This window comes from Dendrobates tinctorius, unplaced genomic scaffold, assembly GCF_039654945.1.
Source record: "Dendrobates tinctorius isolate UK_male_01 unplaced genomic scaffold, ASM3965494v1 ptg000012l, whole genome shotgun sequence".
In the NCBI taxonomy this organism is placed as follows: domain Eukaryota; kingdom Metazoa; phylum Chordata; class Amphibia; order Anura; family Dendrobatidae; genus Dendrobates; species Dendrobates tinctorius.
Genome location: NW_027361680.1, coordinates 915,080 through 941,201, shown reverse-complemented (window position 1 = coordinate 941,201; position 26,122 = coordinate 915,080). Strand labels below are relative to the sequence as shown.

At 45.7% G+C, this 26,122-nt stretch overlaps 1 protein-coding gene across 4 annotated transcripts in view; it reads left to right on the top strand.

Moving 5' to 3' along the window:
- The window catches only part of LOC141065779 (flavin-containing monooxygenase 5-like), an 816,973-nt gene that overhangs the window by 76,399 nt on the left and 714,452 nt on the right, over positions 1 to 26,122 (top strand). Inside the window, exon 4 of one of the 4 annotated variants that reach the window (XM_073557937.1) lies at positions 23,575 to 23,737. The exons of the other annotated variants lie outside the window; for them this stretch is intronic. Coding sequence (XP_073414038.1) covers positions 23,575 to 23,737 — 163 coding nt within the window. The remainder of the gene's footprint in view (positions 1 to 23,574; positions 23,738 to 26,122) is intronic. 4 annotated transcript variants of the gene reach the window in all.

Here is a 26,122-nt window from a genome sequence, read left to right as displayed (position 1 = left end):
CGCTTTTTATTCCGATTTTTGGGACGCAGAATGAACAAAAACCAGCATTTCATGAATTTCTTTTGGGGGGGTACGTTTACACCGTTCCGCGTGCGGTAAAATTGATAAAGCGGTTTTATTCTTCGGGTCAGTACGCTTACAGCGATACCTCATTTAGGTCGTTTTTTTATGTTTTGTCGGTTTTTTGCAATGAAAACAATTTTATATAAAAAATAATTATTTTTGTATCGCTTTATTCTGCGAGCTATAACTTTTTTATTTTTTTGTGGATGACGCTGTATGGTGGCTTGTTTTTTGCGGGACAAGATGACGTTTTCAGCGGTACCATGGATATTTATATGTGTCTTTTTGATCGCGCGTTATTGCACTTTTTGTTCGGTGGTATGATAATAAATCATTATTTTTTGCTTCGTTTTTTATTTTTATTTTTTAAGGGGTTCGCTAAAGGGGTTAACTAATGGGACAGTTTTATAGGGCAGGTCATTACGGACGCGGCGATACCAAATATGTGTACTTTTATTGTTTTTGTTTTTTTTTATTTTGAAAAAATTGATTTATTGGGGAATATTTTTTTTTTTTTTTACTAATTTATTTAGCGATTTTTTTTAAATTATTTTTAACCCTTTTTTTTTTTTTTTTTTTACTTTATTACCTTGTAACATCACAGATCACTGTGACAGATCAGCGATCTGTCACAGGCATTGCTGCAGACTTCCTCATGCCTGCGCTTTGCAGGCACTGAGGAAGCCAGCTTCCTCAGGCCCCCGAAGGCCCCCGTCGCCATCTTGGATTCGGGGGCCTGGAGGAAAGGAGCCCCCCGCAGCAGCGCTGCACATTGCGCTGCTGTGGGGGGCTCAGGGAAGCACGGAGGGAGCCCCCTCCCTGCCGATGCTTCCCTTTAACCCCCGGTACACCGAGATCGCGTTTGATCGCGGTGTGCAAGGGGTTAACGTGTCGGGGGCGGTCCGTGACCGCCCCTGACACATTGTGCCGGGTGTCAGCTATGATAATTAGCTGACATCCGGCCTCTATCAGCGGCGCTCACCACGTGGGCGCCGCTGATCATGGTGACGTAATATTCCGTCCATGGTAATTAGGTCCATGGTCACATGGACGGAATATTACGTCAATTGTAGGTAAGGGGTTAAAGATATCAGCCCACAGCTGCCCAGAAAAGGCACATCTATTAGATGTGCCAATTCTGGCGTTTTGCCTGGCTCTTCTCACTTGCCCTGTAGCGGTGGGAAGTGGAGTTCATATTTGTGGGGATGATGTCACCTTTGTATTGTCAGGTGACATCAAGCCCATGGATTAATAATGGAGAGGTGTCTATGAGACACCTATCCATTACTAATGCAATAGTTATATGGTAAATAAAGACACAGCAAGAATAAAGTCCTTTATTAGAAATAAAACAAAACACAGTTTTCCATTTTTATTTAAAAATAACAAACACAATTATACTCACCTAACGCCTAATTCCACCGAAGCCCTCAATCTCCTGTAGTAGAGCAAAATTAAAAAACAACAATATCCCTCACCTATCTGATGTTCTTTTCCATCCCTATAATCCATGTCTAGGGGAAAAACAGTTTTCAACCTGGACGGTACCAAAATGCAACCGTCCAGGCTGAGAACCACTGGTGAATGAGCTGCTGCGAGCGCAGCCTCAGTGACCGGCGGTGTTGTCATGAAGGTTACCTCCAGTCACTGAGGCTGCAATCCTTGTCGGGCTGAATTGCCGTGACCATGGTGAGATCCCTATAAGAGTGTGAACTGTATTAACATCAGGAGAGCATTAGGACCCTGTGGTTTTTGCCTGCCTCACCTGAGAGCAGGGGCAGCCTGGGAGACCCTGTGTGCAGAGAAGCAGAATCAAGGTCAAGGGAAGAGAGGATTGGAGTCTGCTGTGTGAGACGCAGAGAGCAGAAGCTGGTGAGAAGACTAAACTCTGATTAGACTGTTCTCTTCCAGCGTTTTTGTGAGGGTTGCTAATCCCTTGCTCTAGTGAACCTGTGTCTCTGCTTTGGGACTAGTGCAGAGCATTTGAGAGCTGTGTGACTCTGGAGCTCTCTGAAGTCCATGCTGTGCTGGGCTAGAGACCTTGTGTTGAACGGCCAGGCGGAAAGTAGCTGGAATGTGACAGAAGACATCTTTCCCGTGAAGAAGCAGGTGGTCTACTCCCAGGGAAATTGTGAGTGACTGCTATAGGAGAGACAGAATCTTGTGCCATCCATATTGACAAGCCCTGGTGAAGTGTTCTCCCCGGACCATACCCTGAGGCTACAGAACAATAAGTCCCCGGCATGTGGGCTCAGTATCAGCCGATAAGACGCGGATCTTTGTTTTTGCTGTAGTCATTTTCGGCGCCAAAGATTTTTGGGACTGGCTGCAGCCCTTGCTGAGTAAGTGTAATTAATAGGGGGATCTGAGATATTTATACAGTACTGAATTTTACTCCAACGCCTATTTCAGTAAAGAAAGTCTTATTTCTGCCTCCGTCTCAGTTTGTGACTCACTGGATCTTCTTTGGACCTCTGGTCATTATGTGGCGCCCCTGAGGGTTCAATCGCCACAGAGGTACTGCACCTCCTCCTGAGGTGGGGTACCCCACCATCCAGGTAAGGTGGAGACACCTGACCACACTCCAACACCTGCATCCCACACAACATAGTAGTGTAGCAAAGCACCTTTGGTGGCTCCTTGCTTGGAAAACGAAGCGTGCTGGGAGATGGGTGGAGCTTAGTCTGCACAAGAGAGCGGGAGATTATTAGGACTAGGTCAGTCTGTGAGGGAAGATCCCCTGAGTGGGATGGATGGAAGGAGGTGCTGCAGCAGTCTCCTGTGACCTGGAGCTGCTGGCACTGGAAAGAGATATAGAAAGCCTGATTCTCCATAAGGAAGAAAGATTTGTACGGAACGTGAGGAGAAGAAGAGAACTAAGGACTAGGGTCAGAGCAGAGCCCTTCCTCAAGTTCTAAGTGCGTGGCCGGGGTCTGGTCCCCGAGGTTGTATGGATACTAATGGTCCTGCAGCAGAGACCGGAGGAATAGAAGTTGTCACCACATTATTCCCACACGAGACTTGGGGGCACAACAGCAACGTGAGTGAGCCGGGACTTGGTAGTAAGGAGTCCCCGAAGCAGGCTACAGCTGTCTGCCGTACAAGTAGAGTTCAAAGGAACATCTTAAAGGAGGAACTTGGGTTTAACACACAACCACAAGTACTTCATTACAAGCGCTAGAAAGGAGACGTTCAGAGAAGGCATATGTTGGCGGAGTGTTGAAACGGAGTACTTCACCTTGCCTGGAGGTTGGCTGAGCCCCTGACCTGGAGGACACAGCACCGAGGCGGGCACCTGTATGCACAACAGACTGTGAGTAAAGCTTTGGACCTACATGCCCTGGTGTCCTCCGCTTATTCCTGCACTAACCCTCTCAGCACTGCTACATCTCTGTGCTTAACACTGCACCATTATGCTCTCCTCACTACCTCTCCATCTACACTGCCCTGGGACTACAGCCCTACCTGTGGAGGGCCACAACATCATTGCTGCACCACACCATCTGTCCCAGAGGATCTGTCTGCAGCGTCGGCTTAACATCTTCATTGCCGGACACCACAGGTGGCGTCACGAATCATCCACTTATAAACTTTAATCATCAGCCACATTATTTCTTTAACATGGATGCCCAGGGCCACGGACCGGGTCACAGCCGCTGTGACACATCCCATTGAAATGAACGGGCCCGGCTCCGAGTACCCCACGGCCCTGGCGGGCGACCCAATTACATCCCCGCTAGCACCTTGAGAAAAACTCTCACGGTGAGATCTCCGCTAGCACTGTGAGAAAAACTCTCATGGTGCTAGTGGGGATCTCACCGAGGTCACGGTAGTTCAGCCTGGCAGGGAACACAGCAAACAGCGTGGGAGTCGGCTGCTCCTGCTCTCGTTATTAGCTGCAGCATGTATCTGATTATGGGAGCAGTCGTCCCATCCACTGACACCAGTAACCAGACGTAAACTTTATACCTCCGATCACAGCTGAGCGCTCATGCTGACTTTTGAGAGCATGGGAACTGTGGTCTCTGACCGGAGAGGATGATTGCACCGCCGATCAGAAGCGGTGTTTGCTGTGCTGTCATGCACATAACAGCGTGACAAACACCCGGTGTGCGGGCAGCCGAACCCGAACAGAAATATGGACTTCCTAGTTAAGTCCGTGTTCAGTGTCCGTGCCCGAATAGTAGGTGTTCAGTACGGACACCAAACTTTACTGTTCGGTTTCCCCATCTCTAATTTTTGCTGCATTTTTTAATTCATTTTCCCCTTATTTGATACATTCTTGGCGAAGATTTGAAACAGCATTTGTTATTGTGTCTTTCATGGTACATAACAGCTTTGATTCTGCACTGAAAAAAGCAACTTTGTTTTTTGATTTTTTTTTAATGTCCGTGCAGTTTGTTGCTCATAGCTTTATCTGGTGTCTCCAGTGATGCACATGGGATATTCAAATCCTGGGGAGATAAGATCTCAAGCAAAGAGAAGAATGAGTTATTTAATTGAGTGTAAGTGTGTAGAGAACAGAGATAACGGAGAAGGAGCTACAGAACATTGAAGATGACTGGAGACATGTAGCACAAAGTAATTGAAAGCCGGGACATTGCCTGACCTCCAGGTCCAGTGGGACAGTTTGGACTTTGGAGGAGCTGTCCCTTCAGATCTGGAATGATTAGGAGCCATTTTCAGAAATTTTTCACTTGTGCAAAAAAAACGGTGCAAGAGTCATCAGTGTTTTGGATCAGCGTTTCATAAGTGTTTGGTCCGTGTGTCTGTTTTTATCATCAGAGTTTCAGCAATGATTTTCATATATGGATAAATGACAAAGCTTCTATCATTTACAATGTTAATCACAGACATTACACGGATTGTATATTGATGCCATCTGTGTGCTGTCGATTTTCATAGATCCATAAACTTGTATAGGTAATTTTATATCTGTATGGCTGGTTTCACACTAGCGTTTTTAAGCGCTGCATCTTATTTGTGAATGATAGATGGTGTGACTCTAGGCACATCGTGGCCAAAGAGCAAACATGCTGTAAGGACATTGAGCTATTAGCTGTGGGCATGAGACCTCTTAATTTACCGATGGAACTATCGCATGTAATCATGATAGCTGCATATGTCCCCCTTTCTGCGAAAGCTGATGCCGCCACTGAGGTCCTACAATCCACAGTGAGCATGATGCAGTCCCTTCACCCCCAAGCACTCCTTCTGGTTTTGGGAGACTTCAATCATGTGTCTCCAGCATCCATACTACCCGGTTGTACACAGTATGTTACCTTCCTCACTAGAGACAACAAAATATTCGACTTGTTCTTTGCCAATGTGAGAGGGGCATATGCCTCGTCAGCCCACCGCCCCTTGGAAGATCGGATCACATCCTAGTGCACCTTCAACCCGTGTACAAGCCACTTGTACAGAGAGAACCTGCTGTCACTCGCACAGTGAGGATATGGACTGAGGAGAGTGATGATGCTCTGAGAGACTGCTTTGAAACAACCACTTGGGGTGTGCTGCAAGATTCCTATGGTGATGACATGGATGGTCTCACACACTGTATAACGGACTACATTAATTTCTGTGTAGACAACATGGTACCCACAAAAGTAGTGAGGTGCTTCTCTAACAATAAACCACGGATCAGCCCCGGACTAAAGGCTCTTCTCAAAGAGTCAAGAAGATGGCCTTCAGATCAGGTGACAAGGGCAGGCTGAGAGAGGTGCAGAAAGATCTGAAGAATCTAATCAGGCAGGGAAAGGCTAATTATAAGAGAAAGATTGAACTGAAATTGTCACAGAAAAGGATTCATGAAGTCTGGGAGGGTCTAAAGTCTATATCTGGGCATAGACAGACTGTCTCCAGGATGGTTGTAGATAAAGAGGGGCTTAATGAACTTAATCTATTCTTTAACAGATTTAATCACACACTGGCTGCTCCTGCCCCTGCATACCATTTACACCTCTCTTCTACAATAACCTCACCCCCTGCTGCAACTTGTCAACTGAGCCAGGGTCTGTTCTTCACAAGTATCCAGGTTACAAAAGAACTGGATAAGATCAAAGTTTTGAAGGCTGCAGGTCCTGAGGGCATCAGTGCAAGGCTAATCAAAACCTGCGGGCACCAGCTGAGTGAGATCATTACATATCTGTTCAATATGAGCCTGAGAATAGGTATAGTACCATAACTGTGGAAATTATCGTGTGTGGTACCAGTTCCGAAGAAACCTTATCCGAAAGACCTTAATGACTATAGACCTGTAGCATTGACATCACACCTGATGAAGGTACTAGAGAGATTGGTTCTCACACGTCTCCGTCCTCTAGTGAGCTCAGATATGGACCCTCTCCAGTTTGCCTACAGGCCGGGCATTGGTGTGGATGATGCCATTATCCACCTTCTAGATAGGACTCTCTCTCAACTGCAGAAACCTGGGAACACTGTGAGAATAATGTTCTTCGATTTCTCTAGTGCTTTTAATACCATACAGCCAGGTCTACTGAGAGACAAGCTGGGCCTTGTTGGCGTGGACCTCCAACTCTCCACCTGGATCCTTAACTACCTCACGAACCGACCTCAGTTTGTAAAGGTTCGGGACAGTGTGTCAGACACGGTGATCTGCAATACAGGGGCACCTCAAGGTACAGTTCTTGCCCCTTTTCTCTTCACACTGTACACTGCAGATTTTAAGTGCAACTCATCTAGCTGCTACTTGCAGAAGTATTCTGAGGACTCTGCAATAGTAGGCCTCATCACAGGAGGAGATGAAAGAGAGTACAGAGATACTAACCAAGCTTTTGTGCAGTGGTGTCAGAGGAACCACCTTAGGATTAATCCCGGGAAGACCAAGGAATTGGTGGTGGACTTTTGCAAGGGAAAAAAATCCACCAGTAGTGGTGAACATTCAGGGAAATGACATTGAGATAGTCGACACCTATAAGTACCTTGGTGTGATCCTCAATAATAAACTTGACTGGGCCCATCACTTGGATGCAGTGTACAGGAAGGGCCACAGTAGGCTTTATCTGCTCAGAAGGCTGAGAGCCTTCGGAGTTAGGGGGGCACTCCTTGCATCCTTCTTCAACTCTGTTGTGGCATCAGTCATCTTCTTTGGTGTGACGTGCTGGGGTAGTGGCATATCAATCAGGGACAGGAATAGGCTGGACAAACTGATTAGAAGGGCCAGCTCTGTCCTGGGATGCCCCCTTGATCCAGTTCAGGAAGTAGGCGACAGGAGGATACTGGCAAAGGTGAGCTACATGGTGCAGAATGATTCCATCCCATGCATGAGACCGTGACAAAGATGTGCAGTACTGTCAGTGACCGGCTACTTCATCCTAAATGTGAGAGGGAGCGCTATCAAAAGTCCTTCCTTCCTGCTGCAGTTAGGCTGTATAACCAGCACTGTCCAAAACGGACAGCGACCCAAACAGTGAACTGATAGATCCAAAGTTGTGATAGTCAGGTTATATATATTTTTTTCGTATATGTACCTACCTACTGTCAATGTAATGCCTTTATGCATCTGTATCTGCACTTGTTCCTGCCTTGCTGCTGTAATGCTCTGAATTTCGCCATGGTGGGACGATTAAAGGATTATCTTATCTTATCTTCCCTATATTTAACATGTGCGCGCATTGTTTAGCACATGTAAGCATTCATCAGCGATTATCGTGCGCTGCGTTTTTTCCAGGTATGCGCCCAGTCGCACCAGACGCTACCTGTTGCATTTTTTGTTCCGAACAACGCCCAAAAAATTGCACATGCACACGTGTGCGCGCGGAATGTGCAAAAACCTAATATTAAAAGCAATGGGAGCGCTGACAATCGCTCCCATTGCTCAGCGCACGTCAGCGCTCATCAGCGCTTATCACAACATGCCTTTTTGTTGTAAACAATGTCTAGACACTGGTAAAATCCACCCCCTAAAGGGGGTTTTACACTAAGCGATATCGCTAGCAATATCGCTATAACGTCACCGGTTTTGTGACGTTATAGCGATATTGCTAGCGATATCGCTATGTGTGATACTTACCAGCGACCGGCTCCCCCGCTGTCCATCGCTGATCGCGCGAGAATGTCCGGCTCCATTTCTCGTCGGGCGCTTCCTGCTGGGACTTCCTGCTGTGACGTCCAGCGACGCGTGGAGGCGGGCGGGAGGACGCAGGATCGCTGTGTGTGAATGGTAAGTATCGTGCGCTGCGTCGCTGCTGCATCGCTGTGAGATCTTTCTGTATGAAAGCTCACTAGCGATCATTTAGCGATGCACCAGCGATCCTGACCGGGTCGGATCGCTGGTTGGATCGCTGGTGCATCGCTAAATGTAAAAGGGCCTTAAAAGAGCAACATTGTTTGGGATGAGTTTAGATAAGGAAGGGGTCTGCCTGCACTGTACCACAACTCTACAGACAGCCTGGAGAGCAGACAGACAGGAAAACAACACTGAATTTTGGAGCTTCATCAGTCATGTGAGTATTCTTCATCCAAATGTATGCCTGTCTTGTCAAGTTTATTTTGTTCTAATGTTTTTTTCTTATTTTCATCAAGAATGTCTTCCTCTGGATCATGTTATTCCCCATCCCGGGAGGAAGTTGCCCAAGCAGAGCGTGAGGTGATTATATTTGTGCCTTTGGGTAAGTATAGCTTCTGGCAATACAAATGTCTCAAATAATTTTTTTTCTTTTTTTCAGTCCTCATCATCGGACCAGTCTAGTGAGGTTGAAGAGCGGGAGCAGCAAAGCCAAGTCCCGGCGGTGACCTGTAATGTAAGTGAATCATTAATGTATATTAATTTTTTTTTTAATTTTTTTTAATTTTTTGTTGTTCTGGTCTTTTTTTTTTTTTTAACTTTATTTACCATACTATTCAAAGACTCTAATGTTTTTCTTTATTTTTATTTTTTATAGGTTCCACAGAGGGATGAAGACGTCTACCTGGACAATGAACACCTGATACAACTTGTCCAGGAGTGTGTACCTTTGTGGGACAGCTGTGACCAGCTGCACAAGGACAATGTGGTGACCCGGAGGCTATGGTATGAGGTGTCCACAGCGTTGATGGATGGCTGGGACAGCGCCCCTGCAACCTCAAAAAAGGCGTTTCGTAAGTATTTACCTGCTCTGTGATGGTGCAGTGACTTTTGACCTTGATTCTATTGTGTTTCTTGATAGATAAATTCTATCTGTAAACACAACAGTAATATCAGGATCAACAGTGAACGCTTTGGTTATTGTTTTGCTGAATTGTGCTGCCTTGAATGTTTTTACTGATGGTACCGTTGTGTTTACTCATAGATATATTCTATGTGTAAACACAACAGTAATATAAGGATCAACAGTGAACGCTTTGGTTATTGTTTTTCAGAATTGTGCTGCCTTGACTGTTTTTACTGATGGTACCGTTGTGTTTACTCATAGATATATTCTATGTGTATACACAACAGTAATATCAGGATCAACAGTGAATGCTTTGGGTATTGTATTGATGAATATATATTGCATCATAATTATTATTATTTTTTTGTTTCACAACAGTGAATAAAGTCAGAACCCGATGGTGCTCGATGAAGGACCGCTTCAACACTGATGTTCGTGCAGAGGGACAGGTTCGCAGTGGTTCATCGGCAAGGACCAGAGCCAAATACCGGTACCATCGCAATTTGAAGTTCCTGAGACCGATCCTTGCCACCAGAGCGTAAGTATTTTTTTTTTTTTTTGGTGGTTTTAAAATTCAGTGCTTTTCTCTTCCACAGCTGATGCTTCTTGACAATGCATTACAGTAATGTTTTTTTTTTTCTTTCAACAGTACGTAGAGCAGCACCCTGCAACCTGTCCCTGGAGCGGTCCTTCATCGATCGACCTCGGATCCGTCCCAACCATCCGACAGCCAGGAAGCACCTTGCAGGTCAGCCACACAGACAGCTGGTGACCAGGAAGCCGGCCAATCAGGTGTTCCCCTGTCCCAGGTCTCTGCCACTGGTTATGCGGGTACTACCCGCCTGCGGCAGAGGTCCTTGGACAGGCCTGTCTTGCCCGAGTTCATGCACTTGAGTGAGGCCTTTCATGCCAGCCTCAAGTCGCTGTCAGACAGAGTTGAAAGCGGTTTTTCCCTCGCGGAAAAAGGTTTTAACCAAATGGAACACCGCTTCAACTCTGTCGAACAGTGCCTTGACCGTCTGGAGGCCGACCTCAACAGACCAGCGCACCATTTTTTTAGTAAAATCGAACGGGGCATGGCGCAACACCTTAGTCTTGAGCAACAGCTGAGTGTGTTGCAGGCCTGCAACACTGCTTACTTGCAGGCTATGCAGCAGAATCGGTACTTGCAGCAGTCAGTGTTGTCATTCCCACCTGTGCCACCGCTGACTAGCTTCACCACAGTACCGACTTCTGCTGCATACCACTGCACGGCCACCTCTATGCAAAGCCTTGATAGCCACCATTACAGCACCACAAGTCTGAGTGCTGCAGGCCCCTCACCGCCACCACCATGGCAAGCGCTGCTCCTATTTGCAGCACCGCCACCAGCCACACGCCTGTTTGGAACACTGACACTGTGTCCACTACTCCGACGTGGAACAGCCTTGCCGCCAACACTCTGACATGTTATAGCCCTGCCTCCACCACCCCACAAACATGGACCAGCACTGCCGCCACCAGTCCTCCTGTAAGGATGAGCACTCCCACCGCCACCATTGAGCAGCAGCCGCCTCAGCAGCAGCATCCACAACAGCAGCCGCAGCAGCAGTCACAGCCACGGCAACAGCATCAAAAACAGCCGCAGCAACAGCAGACACAACTGCAGCAAACGGGGGACCCCCATTCAATATTTTCTCCAACTTTGATGCCTGCACAGGACTCACGGCGGGCATTGGGCACAAGGAGGGTCAGGCAGTCCAAGCGACCAAAAACTGTCAGTGTTCCGCCCCCCTCTCCTCATAGTTTGTCTACCTCCCTTTCCATCAGTGACCTCCCTTCCCCCACCACTTTTGTAGCCCCTTCACCGACAACACCTGCGTCCACTGTTAGTTTGTTGTCGGTACTGCACACCCCAAGCGTGATACCTAGTTCTCCCAAACGAGGGAAAAAATAATTGTTTTAATTTGTTTTTTTCTTTAAAATAAAAGTGAAAATATGGTTTCCCATAATAATGTTTCATTAATGTCTTTATCGCCGACTACACACACTGCGCCGTACACACACAGCGCCATACACTTTGTTTCTTTGGCCACTCATATCTCCACTACACATGTTTCTTGTGTGGTTCAAGGACATATGTGTTGTCAACAAAACAAATATGACTTGTATGTTCACCACCATTCTCTGCAGTTTGACAAACTTGCACAGACTAAATAGAGGATGGTGTTGAGTGCAAGGCATATCTATTGTTACCTTGGCAGGTATGATAAAAAATGACTTGAGGATGGTCTGTTCTTCCATCCTCCTTTTTGTGATACCAGCCCAGGAATTTGTAGATATACCTTGTCATTAACCACACCCTCTATTCAGTGTGTGTTGAATAAACTGAGGAAATGATGGGTAAAATACACGTCATATGTACAATACCCAGGCCTAGTATAATCAATATATATCACAACTGGGCTGCTGAATACACATATGATTTGTAACATGCAGCATCGCTTCAGTGTGAATATATTTCATGCAGACTGTAGCGATGATGCAGTTTAAAACTCATATGTGTATTTACCTTGCCAGATGTGATAACATTCACAAATCAGAATGCTTGTTTTTGGGCATCCTCACTTCACCACGACACTAGGCCTGGGGATTGTAGAAGTTGTATAAACGTTATTATCTGTAGTTGGAACTCAAGCCACAGTGCTGAAACTACAAATAATATTTATATTCACATGGTCAGGCGTCCCATAAAAGATTTTGTATGCTATTGAATAGCCAACTCACAATTTTTAACTTCATGGGACCCAAATATTATTTGTCGCTACAAATGAGCACACACTTTTTGACTTGATAAAGGACATAGAAACAGGGTGTGTTTAGTCACCTACTCAGGAGTTATAGTAAATTCATGATGCACAAAACACAGCATTATGAATTCACAAGAATACTTGTGAACAGTTGTATACTGTATTACAGTTTAAAAAGAACTAGTGCACTTGGTACAGGTATCAATCAAGACAGGTTTACAGCAAACACAATAAAAGTTTTTTACACCATTTGCTCTTGCCGTTCCACTCGGCCAACATCTGAGATGAAGTAGGCCGCAAATTGGTCCCTCCTTTGGCCAACTTCGACGGATGACCTGAGAGGGTGCTGAGTGAATTCAGGCAATGGGTTTGAAGCTGGTTCATCTAGTTCAAAGTTAGGGTTCTCTTTAGACATCACAAAATTGTGGAGAACCACACAGGCCTTCACCACCTCATCAACAGTTTCCAGTTTAAGATTAATGGCTGTGGCAAGAATGCGCCATCTGGAGACAAGTATACCAAAGGCACACTGTTATGATTGAGTCACCATAGGAGGCAAAAACAAAAATGCTAGCTAAGTCCAGAAAACCAGAGAGGTTGGCAGCTATCGGATTGCAGACCCCTGATCCTATCACAACAACTAACAGTAGCCGTGGGGGGTTCCTACGATGCCCTAGACCCCTCGATCACAGCCGGAGAATTAAATAGGCCTAAAGAAAGAAAAGGGAAAATCTAAACTGCCCCAGAGCAGACCCCAAAGCAATAGGCAGCCCCCAACATATAATGACGGTGAAGCAAGATGAAAACACTAACACAGACAGAAAGATAGACTGAGCAAAGACGGGGCCCAAACTACCTAGATAGGAAAGGACAGGAAGGCTGCTGTCTGCAATCCGTTAAAAACCCTATGAAAATAAGAGCCAACAGACTGACAGTGAAAAAGGCCCTGAAGACGCTAGGCTTCAAAAAAGCTATGTCAGTACTCAGGAATATTCTGAAGACAGAGCAACCGGCAAAAGGAGATTCAGCTCATCCCAGCAGGGAATGGCAGAATCCAGAAAAGCAAGGAAAACAAACACAAAACATAAATGCAAACAGACAAAGCAGAAACTTAGCTTTAGGGAAGCAGGAATCAGACTGGTGTCCTAGAAGTCCACAGAGAAATCACCCGCAGGGCAGAAGGGCGTCGGCAGCCTTATATCCAGTCAGTGACTCCACTCAGCCAGTCATCCTCATTAGACTCAGGTGCCTGATAATCAGGCTCATTACCTTCCTTTACCAGAATAGGGAGTTCACCAGACCTCAGTGACGAAGGGGAAAATGAACTCACAACAGCACACTGTCAGGAACACCGCACTGCACTTGCTCACTGAGACAGGGTGCGTGTCCTGAGTACAAAGACTGTGCACAAAGATACCTGCGGAGCGAGCAGCAGTGGTGACAATGCATGCTCCAGGACCTGAATCACGTGACTGCTGGGGGCGTGGCCTAAGCTCCACAGAGCTAGGAGCTGCAGGGAAACTCCTAGAAGGGTAAGTACAGGACAATGTTACCAAGGAGCATAGACAGAGACAGATACCAGATCAAGCCGGGTCAAAGCACGAGATAGCAAGACAGTACCAAAGGGCTTAGACAGAAAGAATAGTCAGGACGTAGCAATAGATCAGAAAACCAGAACAGGTATTAGACGGTACAATAGGGGTAAACTGTAACGGAGTAACGAAAGCCAAGCCAGGAGGTCAGAACCAGAAAAGACAATGGTACCAAAAACGAGAGACGGAGTACAGAGTGAAGGAACAAGCCGGGTCATACACGGGAAGCAAAGAAGCCATGCAGAGTACACACACACCAGGGGTCAGACACACCAGAATAGCAGTATAACTGACAGAGAATGCCAGTATGGAGTGAGCATAAATACCCCTCCCAGATCCAAAGAGAGGCCGGCAATGTTAACCCTGTCAGAACAGGACATTAACCATGTCCTAACCATGACACCGGCAATGTTAACCCTGTCAGAACAGGACATTAACCATGTCCTAACCATGACAGTACCCCCCTCTTAATGGGGGGCCACCGGACCCCCTGGTTTCTCAGGGTACCTGGCATGAAAAGCCCGCACCAGTCGATCAGCGTGCACCGAACTGGCCGGAACCCACGATCGATCCTCAACGGAATATCCCTTCCAATGGATAAGGTACAGAAGTCTCCGGCGCACCCACCGCGAATCAATGATGCGCCCTACCTCGTACTCCAGTTGACCCTCTACCAACACTGGTGGAGCCACGGATGAGGGATCTTCTCTAACTGTCCCCACAGGTTTTAATAGGGACCTGTGGAAGACGATAGAGATTTTGAAGGAGGTGGGCAACTGTAATCTGTATGCCACCAGGTTGATCATCTCTACAATCTTGTATGGGCCAATAAATTTGGGGCCCAACTTCATAGAGGGTATTTTAAGTTTGATGTTACGAGTGGACAACCAGACTTTTTCCCCCACTGTCAACGCAGGAACCACCCCCCTCCTCCTGTCTGCAAAATGTTTGAACTTCTTCTGGGCTTTGGAGATGTTCCCCTGTACCTCCTTCCAGAGGGTTTTTAATTGTTGTACCATCCCCTCGGCACCAGGGCAATCCGAATCCATACGGGAAAATTCCCCAAACTGCGGAACAAACCCATAATTGACCAGAAAGGGAGGCTTTCCGGTAGACTGATTAACCCGACAGTTGAATGCAAATTCTGCCATGGGCAATACCTCACACCAGTCTTCCTGTCTGGAGGAGGCCAGGCATCTCAGAATCTGCTCCAATGACTGGTTGGTGCGTTCCGTTTGTCCGTTAGATTCCGGGTGATAGGCAGAGGAGAATGACAACGTGACCCCCAACTTCATACAAAACGCTCTCCAAAACCTGGCCACAAATTGCACACCCCTGTCCGACACCACGTTCACAGGCACTCCATGCAGTCGAACAATGTGCTGTATAAACAAACGAGCCAAGGTTTCAGCAGATGGTAACGCAGGTAATGGCACAAAGTGGGCTTGCTTAGAAAATCTATCAACCACTACCCATACCACTGAGTTGCCCTTGGAAGGTGGAAGGTTAGTGATAAAGTCCATGGACAGGTGTGTCCATGGTTTATCCGGAATTGGCAAAGGCACCAATTCCCCGGCCGGCCGGACCTGAGAGCTTTTAGAGTGCGCGCACACCCCACAAGTATTCACAAACCTTTTTATATCAGTACCCATAGAGGGCCACCAAAAACCCCTAGCCACTGCTCCCCGGGTAGCTGCAATACCAGGGTGTGCACTTAACAGAGTCATGAAATTCTTGAAGGAGTGTGGGACGGAGTTGTTCGGGTACAAACAATTTACCTGGGGGTTTATTCCTGGGAGCTTGTGCTTGTGCTTCCAGAATCTCTCTCTGTAACTCAGAGGAGATTTCAGCTACAACTACTCCCGGTTGAAGAATGGAGGAAGGAGGTTCTGGAGGAGACACAGAATCAAAACTTCGGGATAAGGCATCTGCCTTTACATTTTTAGACCCTGGTCAAAACGTGATGGTAAATTGAAATCGAGAAAAAAAAAGTGCCCACCGAGCCTGTCTGGGGGTCAATCTCTTAGCAGACTCGATATAGGCCAGGTTTTTATGATCAGTGACGACCGTAATGGGATGAGCGGCCCCCTCCAAAAAATGTCTCCATTCTTCAAAGGCCAATTTAACTGCTAACAGTTCCCTGTTACCGACATCATAGTTTCTCTCGGCCGACGAGAGCTTCTTAGAGAAAAAGGCACAGGGTTTGAGGTTAGTCAGGGTAGAGGGGCCCTGTGACAATACTGCCCCCACCCCCACCTCCGAAGCGTCGACCTCGACGATAAAAGGTCTTGACGAATCGGGTTGTACCAACACAGGGGCTGTAGTAAAACACTTCTTTAATGCCAGGAAGGAATTTTTTGCGGCCACAGACCAAATTTTTACATCTGCCCCTTTAAGAGTGAGGTCCGTCAAGGGTTTTACCACCTGCGAGAACCCTTTAATGAACTTCCTATAATAATTAGCGAAGCCCAGAAATCGCTGCAACCCCTTCAGGTCATGAGGCTGCACCCAATCTGTAATGGCCTGAACCTTCCCTGGATCCATGCGGAATCCCTCCCCGGATACAATTACACCCAGAAAAGACAGTTCTTGCATAAAAAATGAGCACTTCTCCAGCTTAGCATACAAATGGTTCTCCCGGAGTCTCATAAGCACCGTACGCAGATGATGCAAGTGTGACTGACTGTCCTCAGAGTAAATCAAGATGTCATCCAGGTAAATGACTACATAACGTCCAATCAAGTCAGAAAAAACAACATTAATAAAGTTCTGAAAAACCGCAGGAGCATTAGTGAGGCCGAAGGGCATAACCAGGTTTTCAAACAGCCCCTCAGTTGTCAGGAACGCTGTTTTCCATTCGTCCCCCTCCCGGATCCTTATAAGGTTATAAGCCCCTCGTAGATCGAGCTTAGAAAACCATTTGGCCCCCGTGAGTTGAATGCATAGATCAGGAATCAACGGGAGAGGGTACGTGTTCTTAACAGTAATTTTGTTCAGTTCTCGAAAGTCGAGGCACGGTCGCAACCCACCATCTTTTTTCTTTACAAAGAAAAACCCCGCTGCCACGGGTGAGACCGAGGGCCGAATATGCCCCTTGCGAAGGCTTTCTTTAATGTACTCTTTCATAGCTTGGCGCTCAGGCCCGGACAAATTAAACAAACGAGCCTTGGGTAATTTGGCTCCAGGTACTAAATCGATAGCACAATCATATGGTCTATGTGGTGGGAGCGCCTCGGCCTCGCTTTCGGAAAACACATCTTTAAGGTCTCTCAGGTACTCCGGAATACCCTCCAGACCGACAGATGACACAGATACAGATTTTATCGGATTGACAAAAGGAACCGGGTTACAACATAGACCATTATCATTACATCCCCAACGGGTGATCTCCCCCTTCACCCAATCAATAAGAGGATTGTGGCGTTGCAACCAGGGCATTCCTAATACCAGTCCTCCAGGCAGATTATTCATAACGAAACAACTTAAATTTTCCACATGAGTGAAACCCACTTTCATAGAAAAAACTTCAGACATAAAACAAATTCCATCCCGGGTAAGAGGAGATGAATCCACAGCCACAATTTTAACAGGGTCTTTTAACCTGACTGTCCCTATCTTATTAAGAGTCACAACTTGGGCATCAATCAGATTAATGGAGGAACCACAGTCAACAAAGGCGGTGGTCATAACAGGACCGCCAGCAATTTCCAATTCAACCTGGAGGACCATTTTTATACGTGAGAAAAAATGTACCTGGGAGTCTGGACAACCTCCTCGATTGTTGCCCAGACTCAGTCGTTTCTCTGAAGGTTTCTCTGAAGAAGGGCAGGAGGGACAATTCCTTTTCCAATGACCAGAGGCTCCACAGTAAAAACATAGTAGGTTGTCTCTGCGGTGCCTTCTCTCTTTCTCCTTAACCGAGACTGACCCAACGTTCATGGGCTCAGATACGGGTGAAGTGTCACACAATTTGGGGTACAAGGGAGACTCTTGTTGCATCATTCCTCTAGCACGGAGTCTCCGGTCCATACGGACCGCCTGCATCATGGCGTCCTCCAGGGTATCAGGAGGCGGATGTAATGCCAGAGCGTCCTGCAGATGGTCAGAAAGGCCCCTGCGAAACAACCCCCTCAGGGCGGCGTCATTCCAGGATACTTCAGCGGTCCAACGTCTAAACTCTGAGCAGAACCATTCGGCAGAGTGTCTCCCCTGTGTCACACTCATCACCATATCCTCTGCCAGACGCACTCTATCAGGCTCGTCATAAATGTGCCCCAGAGCCTCAAAGAACAAGTTCACTGACATACGTTCAGGAGCAGAGGAAGACAGAGAGAAAGCCCATGCTTGCGGAGCCCCACGAAGTAGGGAAATAATGACCCCCACCCTCTGGAACTCATCCCCGGAGGAGCGGGGCCTTAGAGAAAAAAAAAGTGTCACGTGGGGCTTAGTCCCACTAAGGCTGTAATACCCGGGGGCCCTGTGATGTCCCTATAACTAGAGGAAACCCTGTCTGACCCTCAACCCAGGGTTTTTGCTGATGGTGCAAATGCCTGAGCCTCCAACCTTTCCTTGTCTCCTGCTCAGCCCTGCCCTTAACCCTCCACCCTCCACCCAGTGAGGAGACACACCACCAAAGCCCCCACACAAATAAAGACAGACAGGGAGAACTTAAACTGCACTGCGCCGCACACACACAGGAATATACAGTAATGTGAACAGGGCACAACTAAACACAAATATGGGAAGGAGAAAGGATAACAACGGATCATACGACACCAGATACGAATCTCTCTCTCTGCAACACCTCCACTCCAGACCGGAACCACTTGGTATGAAACACAAGCTATAATCGGCGACGCCCATAGGCCAGCATGACTATTTAAAGACCGTGGGCGTGATTAACCATCCAACCTGGTCTCCAGCAGGATTAACCCCCGAGAGCCTGAAGATCAGGCCGGCGCCACTGAGGCTATAGTGGCTGGAGGTGGAACTACCTCTGCCTGCCGGACGCTGTGGTGTGAACAGCGTCCGACATGACAAAAAGCTTGCATCCTTCTCTGAAAGACCTGAACTCCTTTTTATCCCCTGAGAAGGGATCGGGCAATTTGACTGGAGATTCGGGGGACGCTAATGACACATCCCTACCCCCAGAACTAGAAGCCCCTGCATCGACAGCCCCCTGCACAGTAACCACCAACTGTTGCTGGGTATGGGCCATCGTGCGCTGTTCCACATTGAGTTTATGGAACATTTGGGTCAGGTGCTTGACCTGATCAGTCAAGGCTTGTATGGGATCCATGAGGATAACACACACTTTTTTTTTTTTTTTTCCTTCAGAGGGAAAAAAACTGAAACGGTCAGTTATAATGTCAGGAACACCGCACTGCACTTGCTCACTGAGCCAGGGTGCGTGTCCTGATTACAAAGACTGTGCACAAAGATACCTGCGGAGCGAGCAGCAGTGGTGACAATGCATGCTCCAGGACCTGAATCACGTGACTGCTGGGGGCGTGGCCTAAGCTCCACAGAGCTAGGAGCTGCAGGGAAACTCCTAGAAGGGTAACTACAGGACAAGGTTACCAAGGAGCATAGACAGAGACAGATACCAGATCAAGCCGGGTCAAAGCACGAGATAGCAGGACAGTACCAAAGGGCTTAGACAGAAAGAATAGTCAGGACATAGCAATAGATCAGAAAACCAGAACAGGTATTAGACGGTACAATAGGGGTAAACTGTAACGGAGTAATGAAAGCCAAGCCAGGAGGTCAGAACCAGAAAAGACAATGGTACCAAAAACGAGAGACGGAGTACAGAGTGAAGGAACAAGCCGGGTCATACACGGGAAGCAAACAAGCCATGCAGAGTACACACACACCAGGGGTCAGACACACCAGAATAGCAGTATAACTGACAGAGAATGCCAGTATGGAGTGAGCATAAATACCCCTCCCAGATCCAAAGAGAGGCCGGCAATGTTAACCCTGTCAGAACAGGACATTAACCATGTCCTAACCATGACACCGGCAATGTTAACCCTGTCAGAACAGGACATTAACCATGTCCTAACCATGACACACACTCTACAGTTCTTCTGGCCCTGGTCAGCCTGTAATTAAAAAATTTTTTTGGTGTGGTCCAAGTCCCGGCTGGAGTAGGGTTTCAGCAGGTTTTGGCACATCTGGAATGCCTCATCACCAACCATTACAAAGGGCTGTGGCGGACCTTCGGTGTGGGGAAGAGGACGTGGCATGGGGAAATTAAATCGGTTGCCATACAACCTGCGGCCCATGTCCGAGGTCTTAAAAGCCTGGGAGTCATTCCCACGGCCAAATGCACCAAGGTCCACTGCTACAAACTTACAGTCTGCATCAGAAATGGCCATGAGTACTGTAGAGAAGTACTTTTTGTATTTATAGTACTCCGAGCCTGTTCTTTTGGGTTTGATAATACGGATGTGTTTCCCATCAACAGCTCCCAAACAGTTGGGGAAATTGCAGACTGTCCAGAATTTGTCAGCAATTTCTATTCACTTTTCCATGGTGGGAAGGGGCATATATTCTGGACAAAGAACATTCCGCATAGCCCGGCAGGTGTCCAAAACAATTCCCGACAAGGTGGAGATTCCAATCCGGAACTGAAAGTGTAGTGAAGATAGGGTCTCTCCAGTTGCAAGGAATCAGAAAAACAGACAAATAAACATAATTATAATAATGGTGTAAATGGTTATTTTAAACCATAAAAGAAAACAATTATTACATTGCCGACCCAGAAATATGCATGCTATGGAATATTACATGGCAGAACAAAAAAATTATGCAGGCATTGCTTTGTAAATATTACATACCGTAAAGTCACCAGGAGCCGTTCCTCAGGAGAAATCGCATGACGGAGCTGTGTGCCCTGCCTCCGGATGGCATCTTGGACACGACCAAGCAAATACATGAAGGTTTGTTGGGACATCTGTGTATAGTCCATAAATTTCTCCGGGTTTTCCTTGAGCTTGCTGTAGAGGGTGTGGTACGCTCCACGGCCCTCACGGAGTTCAACAATTGGATGTATCCACAAACGCCGCCGCTGCCGTCTTCTCTGTCTTTCTCTCTCCCTTTGTTCATGGCAAGCTACTGCATAAGCCTGAGCCATCCTGATGTCCAGATCCAAGTTGAAGTGAAAACTCTTCCAGCGCAGATCCATGTCGTCAAGATAAAAGCAAGCTATGTGAATACTTTAGCTGTAAACAGGGTCTATATAAAGAATTCCCATAACACACGCCCACTGATGTCCAATTGGTGTAGTCTGATGCAATAATTGGTCATGGATTTTCCTCCTGTGATTGTGCCTTCATGCGCAAAAAAGCGCAAACGCATGGAAAACGCTTTACAACACATACAGACGCTGCGTTTTTTTCAATTTACGTGCACGATGATGCGAAAAAATAAAGCAGCGTTTGCAAGCATTTGTATGCGATTTTGTCATGCGTTTGATGTGCGCACCAAACGCAGCACAGAAAAACGCTAGTGTGAAACTAGCGTCACTCATATCAAAAAAGGACATGTCTGTTCCCCAAAAAACACAGACATATGAACAGCCCCATAGACTAAAATGGGTATGTGTTCTGTCCATGAAAACCACAGAATATATATGTGAAAAATTGACATTTAAAGGAGGCATCTGATAGCATTATACAGGGGAAAAATGACTTTCAGGTCTAAGCTTAATTGTGGCTTAAAAAAAGGATGCATGAAAGAAACCAAAGTCTACAGTTAAAAGGCGCTATAGGTTTTACAACTTTTCCAATATCCTGATCTACACATATGAGGTTAAGAGATTATACAGCCACATAGTGCTGGTCTGGGTTGGAAAGAGCCCACGAGTAAAGGGGGTTTTACACTAAGCAATATCGCTAGCAATATCGCTAAAACATCACTGGTTTTGTGACGTTATAGCGATATTGCTAGCGATATCGCTATGTGTGATACTTACCAGCGACCGGCTCCCCTGCTGTCCATCGCTGATCGCGCGAGAATGTCCGGCTCCATTTCTCGTCGGGCGCTTCCTGCTGGGCTTCCTGCTGAGACGTCCAGCGACGCGTGGAGGCGGGCGGGAGGACGCAGGATCGCTGTGTGTGAATGGTAAGTATCGTGCGCTGCGTCGCTGCTGCATCGCTGTGAGATCTTTCTGTATGAAAGCTCACTAGCGATCATTTAGCGATGCACCAGCGATCCTGACCGGGTCGGATCGCTGGTTGGATCGCTGGTGCATCGCTAAATGTAAAAGGGCCTTTACACTGACTCTGGAGGCCGACTGTTCACCTACATGTAAATATCACATTACCCTCATTCAGAGAAAGATTTCCAGTTTGTCAAGGAGCACTTCCGGCTGATTCATTTATTACTCCGAGTATTTCAAGGAATATCCAGAAAAAGAAGGGGGGTGCAGATCTAAGTGCAGAGTTTTAATTATGTCAGATAGAAATATTCTTCTAACCTTTTTGGTGTCTTGTTGCTCAGCGTATAACCCTGTGTTTGGGTACTGGCGTAATCGTCTGGATCTGCTGGCCTGCAGCTCAAAACAGGTGTAAAGAACTACCTTGTAGGAGAGTCTTAATTCCCTATCAGTATGTCTTTGGAGTGTGGGAGGAAACCGGAGTGCCCGGAGGAAACCCACGCAAACACGGGGAGAACATACAAACTCCTTGCAGATGTTGTCCTTGGTGGGATTCGAACCCAGGACCCCAGCGCTGCAAGGCTGCAGCGCTAACCACTGAGCCACCGTGCTGCCTTGTAGGAGAGTCGTCAGAGAATGCAGAAAAGGATTTCCAATTTGTCAAGGAGCACTTCCGGCTGATTCATTAATTACTCCAAATATTTAAAGGAATATCCAGTTTATTATTAGACATAAAAACACAACGCGTTTCGGCTATACATAAAATTAGCCTTCATCAGGTAAAAATCGATTTTACCTGATGAAGGCTAATTTTATGTATAGCCGAAACGCGTGTTTTTATGTCTAATACTATACTGGATATTCCTTTAAATATTCGGAGTAATTAATGAATCAGCCGGAAGCGCTCCTTGACAAACTGGAAATCCTTTTTTGTATTACCCTCATTCACAAATTCTCCTATGTGTCTATATAATAATAAATGGAGTAGCTTGTTAAATGAAGGTTGAGATAATGCCCTTTCCTGTGAAACAAATGTTCTTTTAGTGAAACAAATATATTGTGCCAGTAACTTCTTATATAGGTGGAGTGGAGAGCCCATTCCTGCATGGGGGCCCACCGGATGATACTCCTGTTCTCCTGTGGGCCAGTCCGAGCCTGGATCCACAGAAGAAAACAAGATTTAGTGTGAAATATAGGAATGGTTCTAATGTAAGTGAGGGCAGCAGAATATAGATCAACCATTATGATATGCCAGAGGCCGTAGTAACAACTAACAGCCAAATGGGGTAACCGAGATAATGATGAATTAATCAACATGGAGCAGCAGTAATAACCATCATACATTTAGAGGCAGCAGAATGTTACATACATCTTGTATTTTTATAGAGGGTGGATCTGTAGTTTTATATAGTAGCTACAGTTATGGTGACTTGCTTCCCCCTATGATCTCATCTACTTCTCCTACTTCATTCTGGAGTACTCCATCAAACCTAGAGGATCCAAGGCAGTCTATTCTTAATGTACTACACAGAGATAGTAGTATGTATTTATATAAAATTTGAGGTTTGAGCACTGTTCTTCAGGTCAGTTAAAACTGTGAAGGCTGCAGCTAATCAAAGACTGCAATACACATGTAGCATGTTTATATAAGATGACCAACAAAGGACACAGAGCTGATTATACAGGATGGTGCTGGTGCGGGAGATAAGTATATAGTTTTTTATTTCATGCTGAATCTTGGAACTATTAGTATGGAGTTGTCCAGCAGTGGAAAATCCCTTAATCCTTTATGTTATGCAAATATATTTCAGGCCACAGTCTGCAGTATAAAAAGAAGCTCAAACTTTTCAACCTCTGGCCAATGGACTGTCACAACTGAAAAGGATGGAGATCAAGAAGTCACTCAATTTGATGCTGTGATGATCTGTACTGGGCATCATACATTTCCCAACTTACCATTATCTTCTTTTCCAGGTAATTATGTCTGTTATCACAATATCCTTTATTATAGATTAAAATAGTGTCATAGAATAGTAGAGTTGGAAGGGACCTCCTTGGCCATCTGGTCCAACCCCCTGCTCAATGCAGGATTCACTAAATCTCAGACAGATGTCTGTCCAGCCTCTGTTTGAAGACTTCTATTGGAGGATAACTCACCACCTCTCGTGGCAGCCTGTTCCACTCATTGACCAACCTCACTGTCAAAATGTATTTTCTAATATCTTATCTGTATCTTCTCCCTTTCAGTTTTATTCCATTATTTTTCGTGTTTCCATGTGCAGATGAGAATAATGATGATCCCTCTATACTGTGACATTTCTTCAGATATTTGGAGACAGCTATAAGTCTCCTCTTAGCCTTCTTTTTTGCACACTAAACATTCTTAGATCCTTCAAATGGTCCATCTTATGACATACTTTGCAGTCTGCTCACCATCCTGGTAGCACTTCTCTGAACTTGCTCCAGTTTTTCAATGTTTTCCAGAACTGGACACAGTATTCTAGAAGAGGTCTGACCAAGGATGAGTACAGTAGAGGTGGATAACTACTTCACGTGATCAAGACTTTATGCTTCTCTTAATACATCCTAGAGCTGTGTTTGCCTTTTTGCTGCTGCATCACACTGTTCAATCATTAATTGGTTTGCGACTCTTAATAAGTTTGGCTCATTGTACTCCAGCAAGTCCTTTTATTAAGACTGGTGTGCAACACCAGTCTTAATGAATCAACCCCAAAGACATTACATACTTTGTCCAGAACTTTATAGCAATGTCCCATATAGCAATTACCAACTCCAAACAGGTATTTGTTATTACCCGAGATGATTCTATGTGTGCACACAAGGTCCTTTGTTATCACAGATGCCCATAATAACTCATAGGCTGCACTTACTTTTCATAACAATTTTTACCACCTTTTTTTTGTAAAGATATCTCATTACCCAAGAAACCAAAAAATAATTTGAAGTGACACAATTTTTTTTTTAACAATAAGTTTATTAATTACTCATTAAAATAGAATATTTTTTTCTTCTATAAAAGTCTTTTTTTGCAGGAAAAGGTACTGAAAAAATAGAAGTTTTTAGGAGTTCTCAAATGACCATTGGAATAACACAATAATTAGATTTATATAATCATATAGTGGAATAGCCAGATATAAACTGCAAAGTGCAAATGTGCTGTGAGTTATTAATAGAAAAATTATCTCATAATAAAGTGGCAAGTGCTATATATGTCTCATCAGACAAAAGATTTCCAAATGAAATGATTAATATTTAAATACTGTTGCTGTTAGGCCACAAGATGACAGTATTACTCCACAAATAGATTAAAATATCAAAAGCAAGGTGAAATCCACTAGCGAGCAGCTCAGCAAAAGGTATTTTTACTTCTCACGTTGTATACATGCCAGCCACAACACATTATCTGTGTTGAATACATCTTATTGTTAATCAATTCATTATACATTATTCTGTGAGGTGTTGGGCATAGCATACATAGATTTATCTAAAGGAACAAGAGTGTGCCATATTAATTTTTTACCTTTGCGTCTGGTTTTGAAGATATGAGGTGCTGCTATCAAGAAACTCGCTACTTCCTTGCCCTGACACATGCGTTTCGCCCAGCTTCTTCTGGGGGTGTGTGACGCAGTATCAAGAAGTTGCAGAGCCAACTTGGAAGAAGCAGTCCCAAGTAGAGATGAGCGAATCTTTCAAGGTTCAGTTCGATTTGCCGAAAGTTTAGACGTTCACCGAATGGTTCGACGAACGTGCCAGAACCTTATTAGATTCAATGGAAGGCCAAACAAACCATATACACAACACTTTAAGGGCTGACAAGAATTCTTTCCAAACAGCTAAAATAAGGGGAAGACACCATGAAAAGTTGCATCAATTGACCCACAGTAGAAATTTACAAATGGCACAGCATAGTCAACCATGGGCATGAGATATCAGGATCTGGCCCAGCACCTCCAGCTTGGAATTGAAGTTTCAATGAGGACCTGGTGGTTAAGAGAGCAGTGTAAGCCTTCTTAGCCGGGAGCCCTGAAAACTCATGCAAAACCTGCAATTTATTTTTTTTCCAGCCACACTCATATGGCACAAACATCAGTTTCATACAGTACTATTGGTAGAAAAGTGTAAGCAAAGTAACACAGGTAGTTGACTTAAAGTAAGTGCAGGCCTGCCTGACTGGGAGCCCTACTTACACAGGCAACCCACCAGATGGTGACCCAATTTGGACTCCTCACATTTAAAAAAAACATTGTCATACACCACTAAAATGGCATCAATTTCCACAGAGTAGAAACAGTATAAAAGGCCTCGGACACACCTACTGTATTCAAACCACCAGATGGA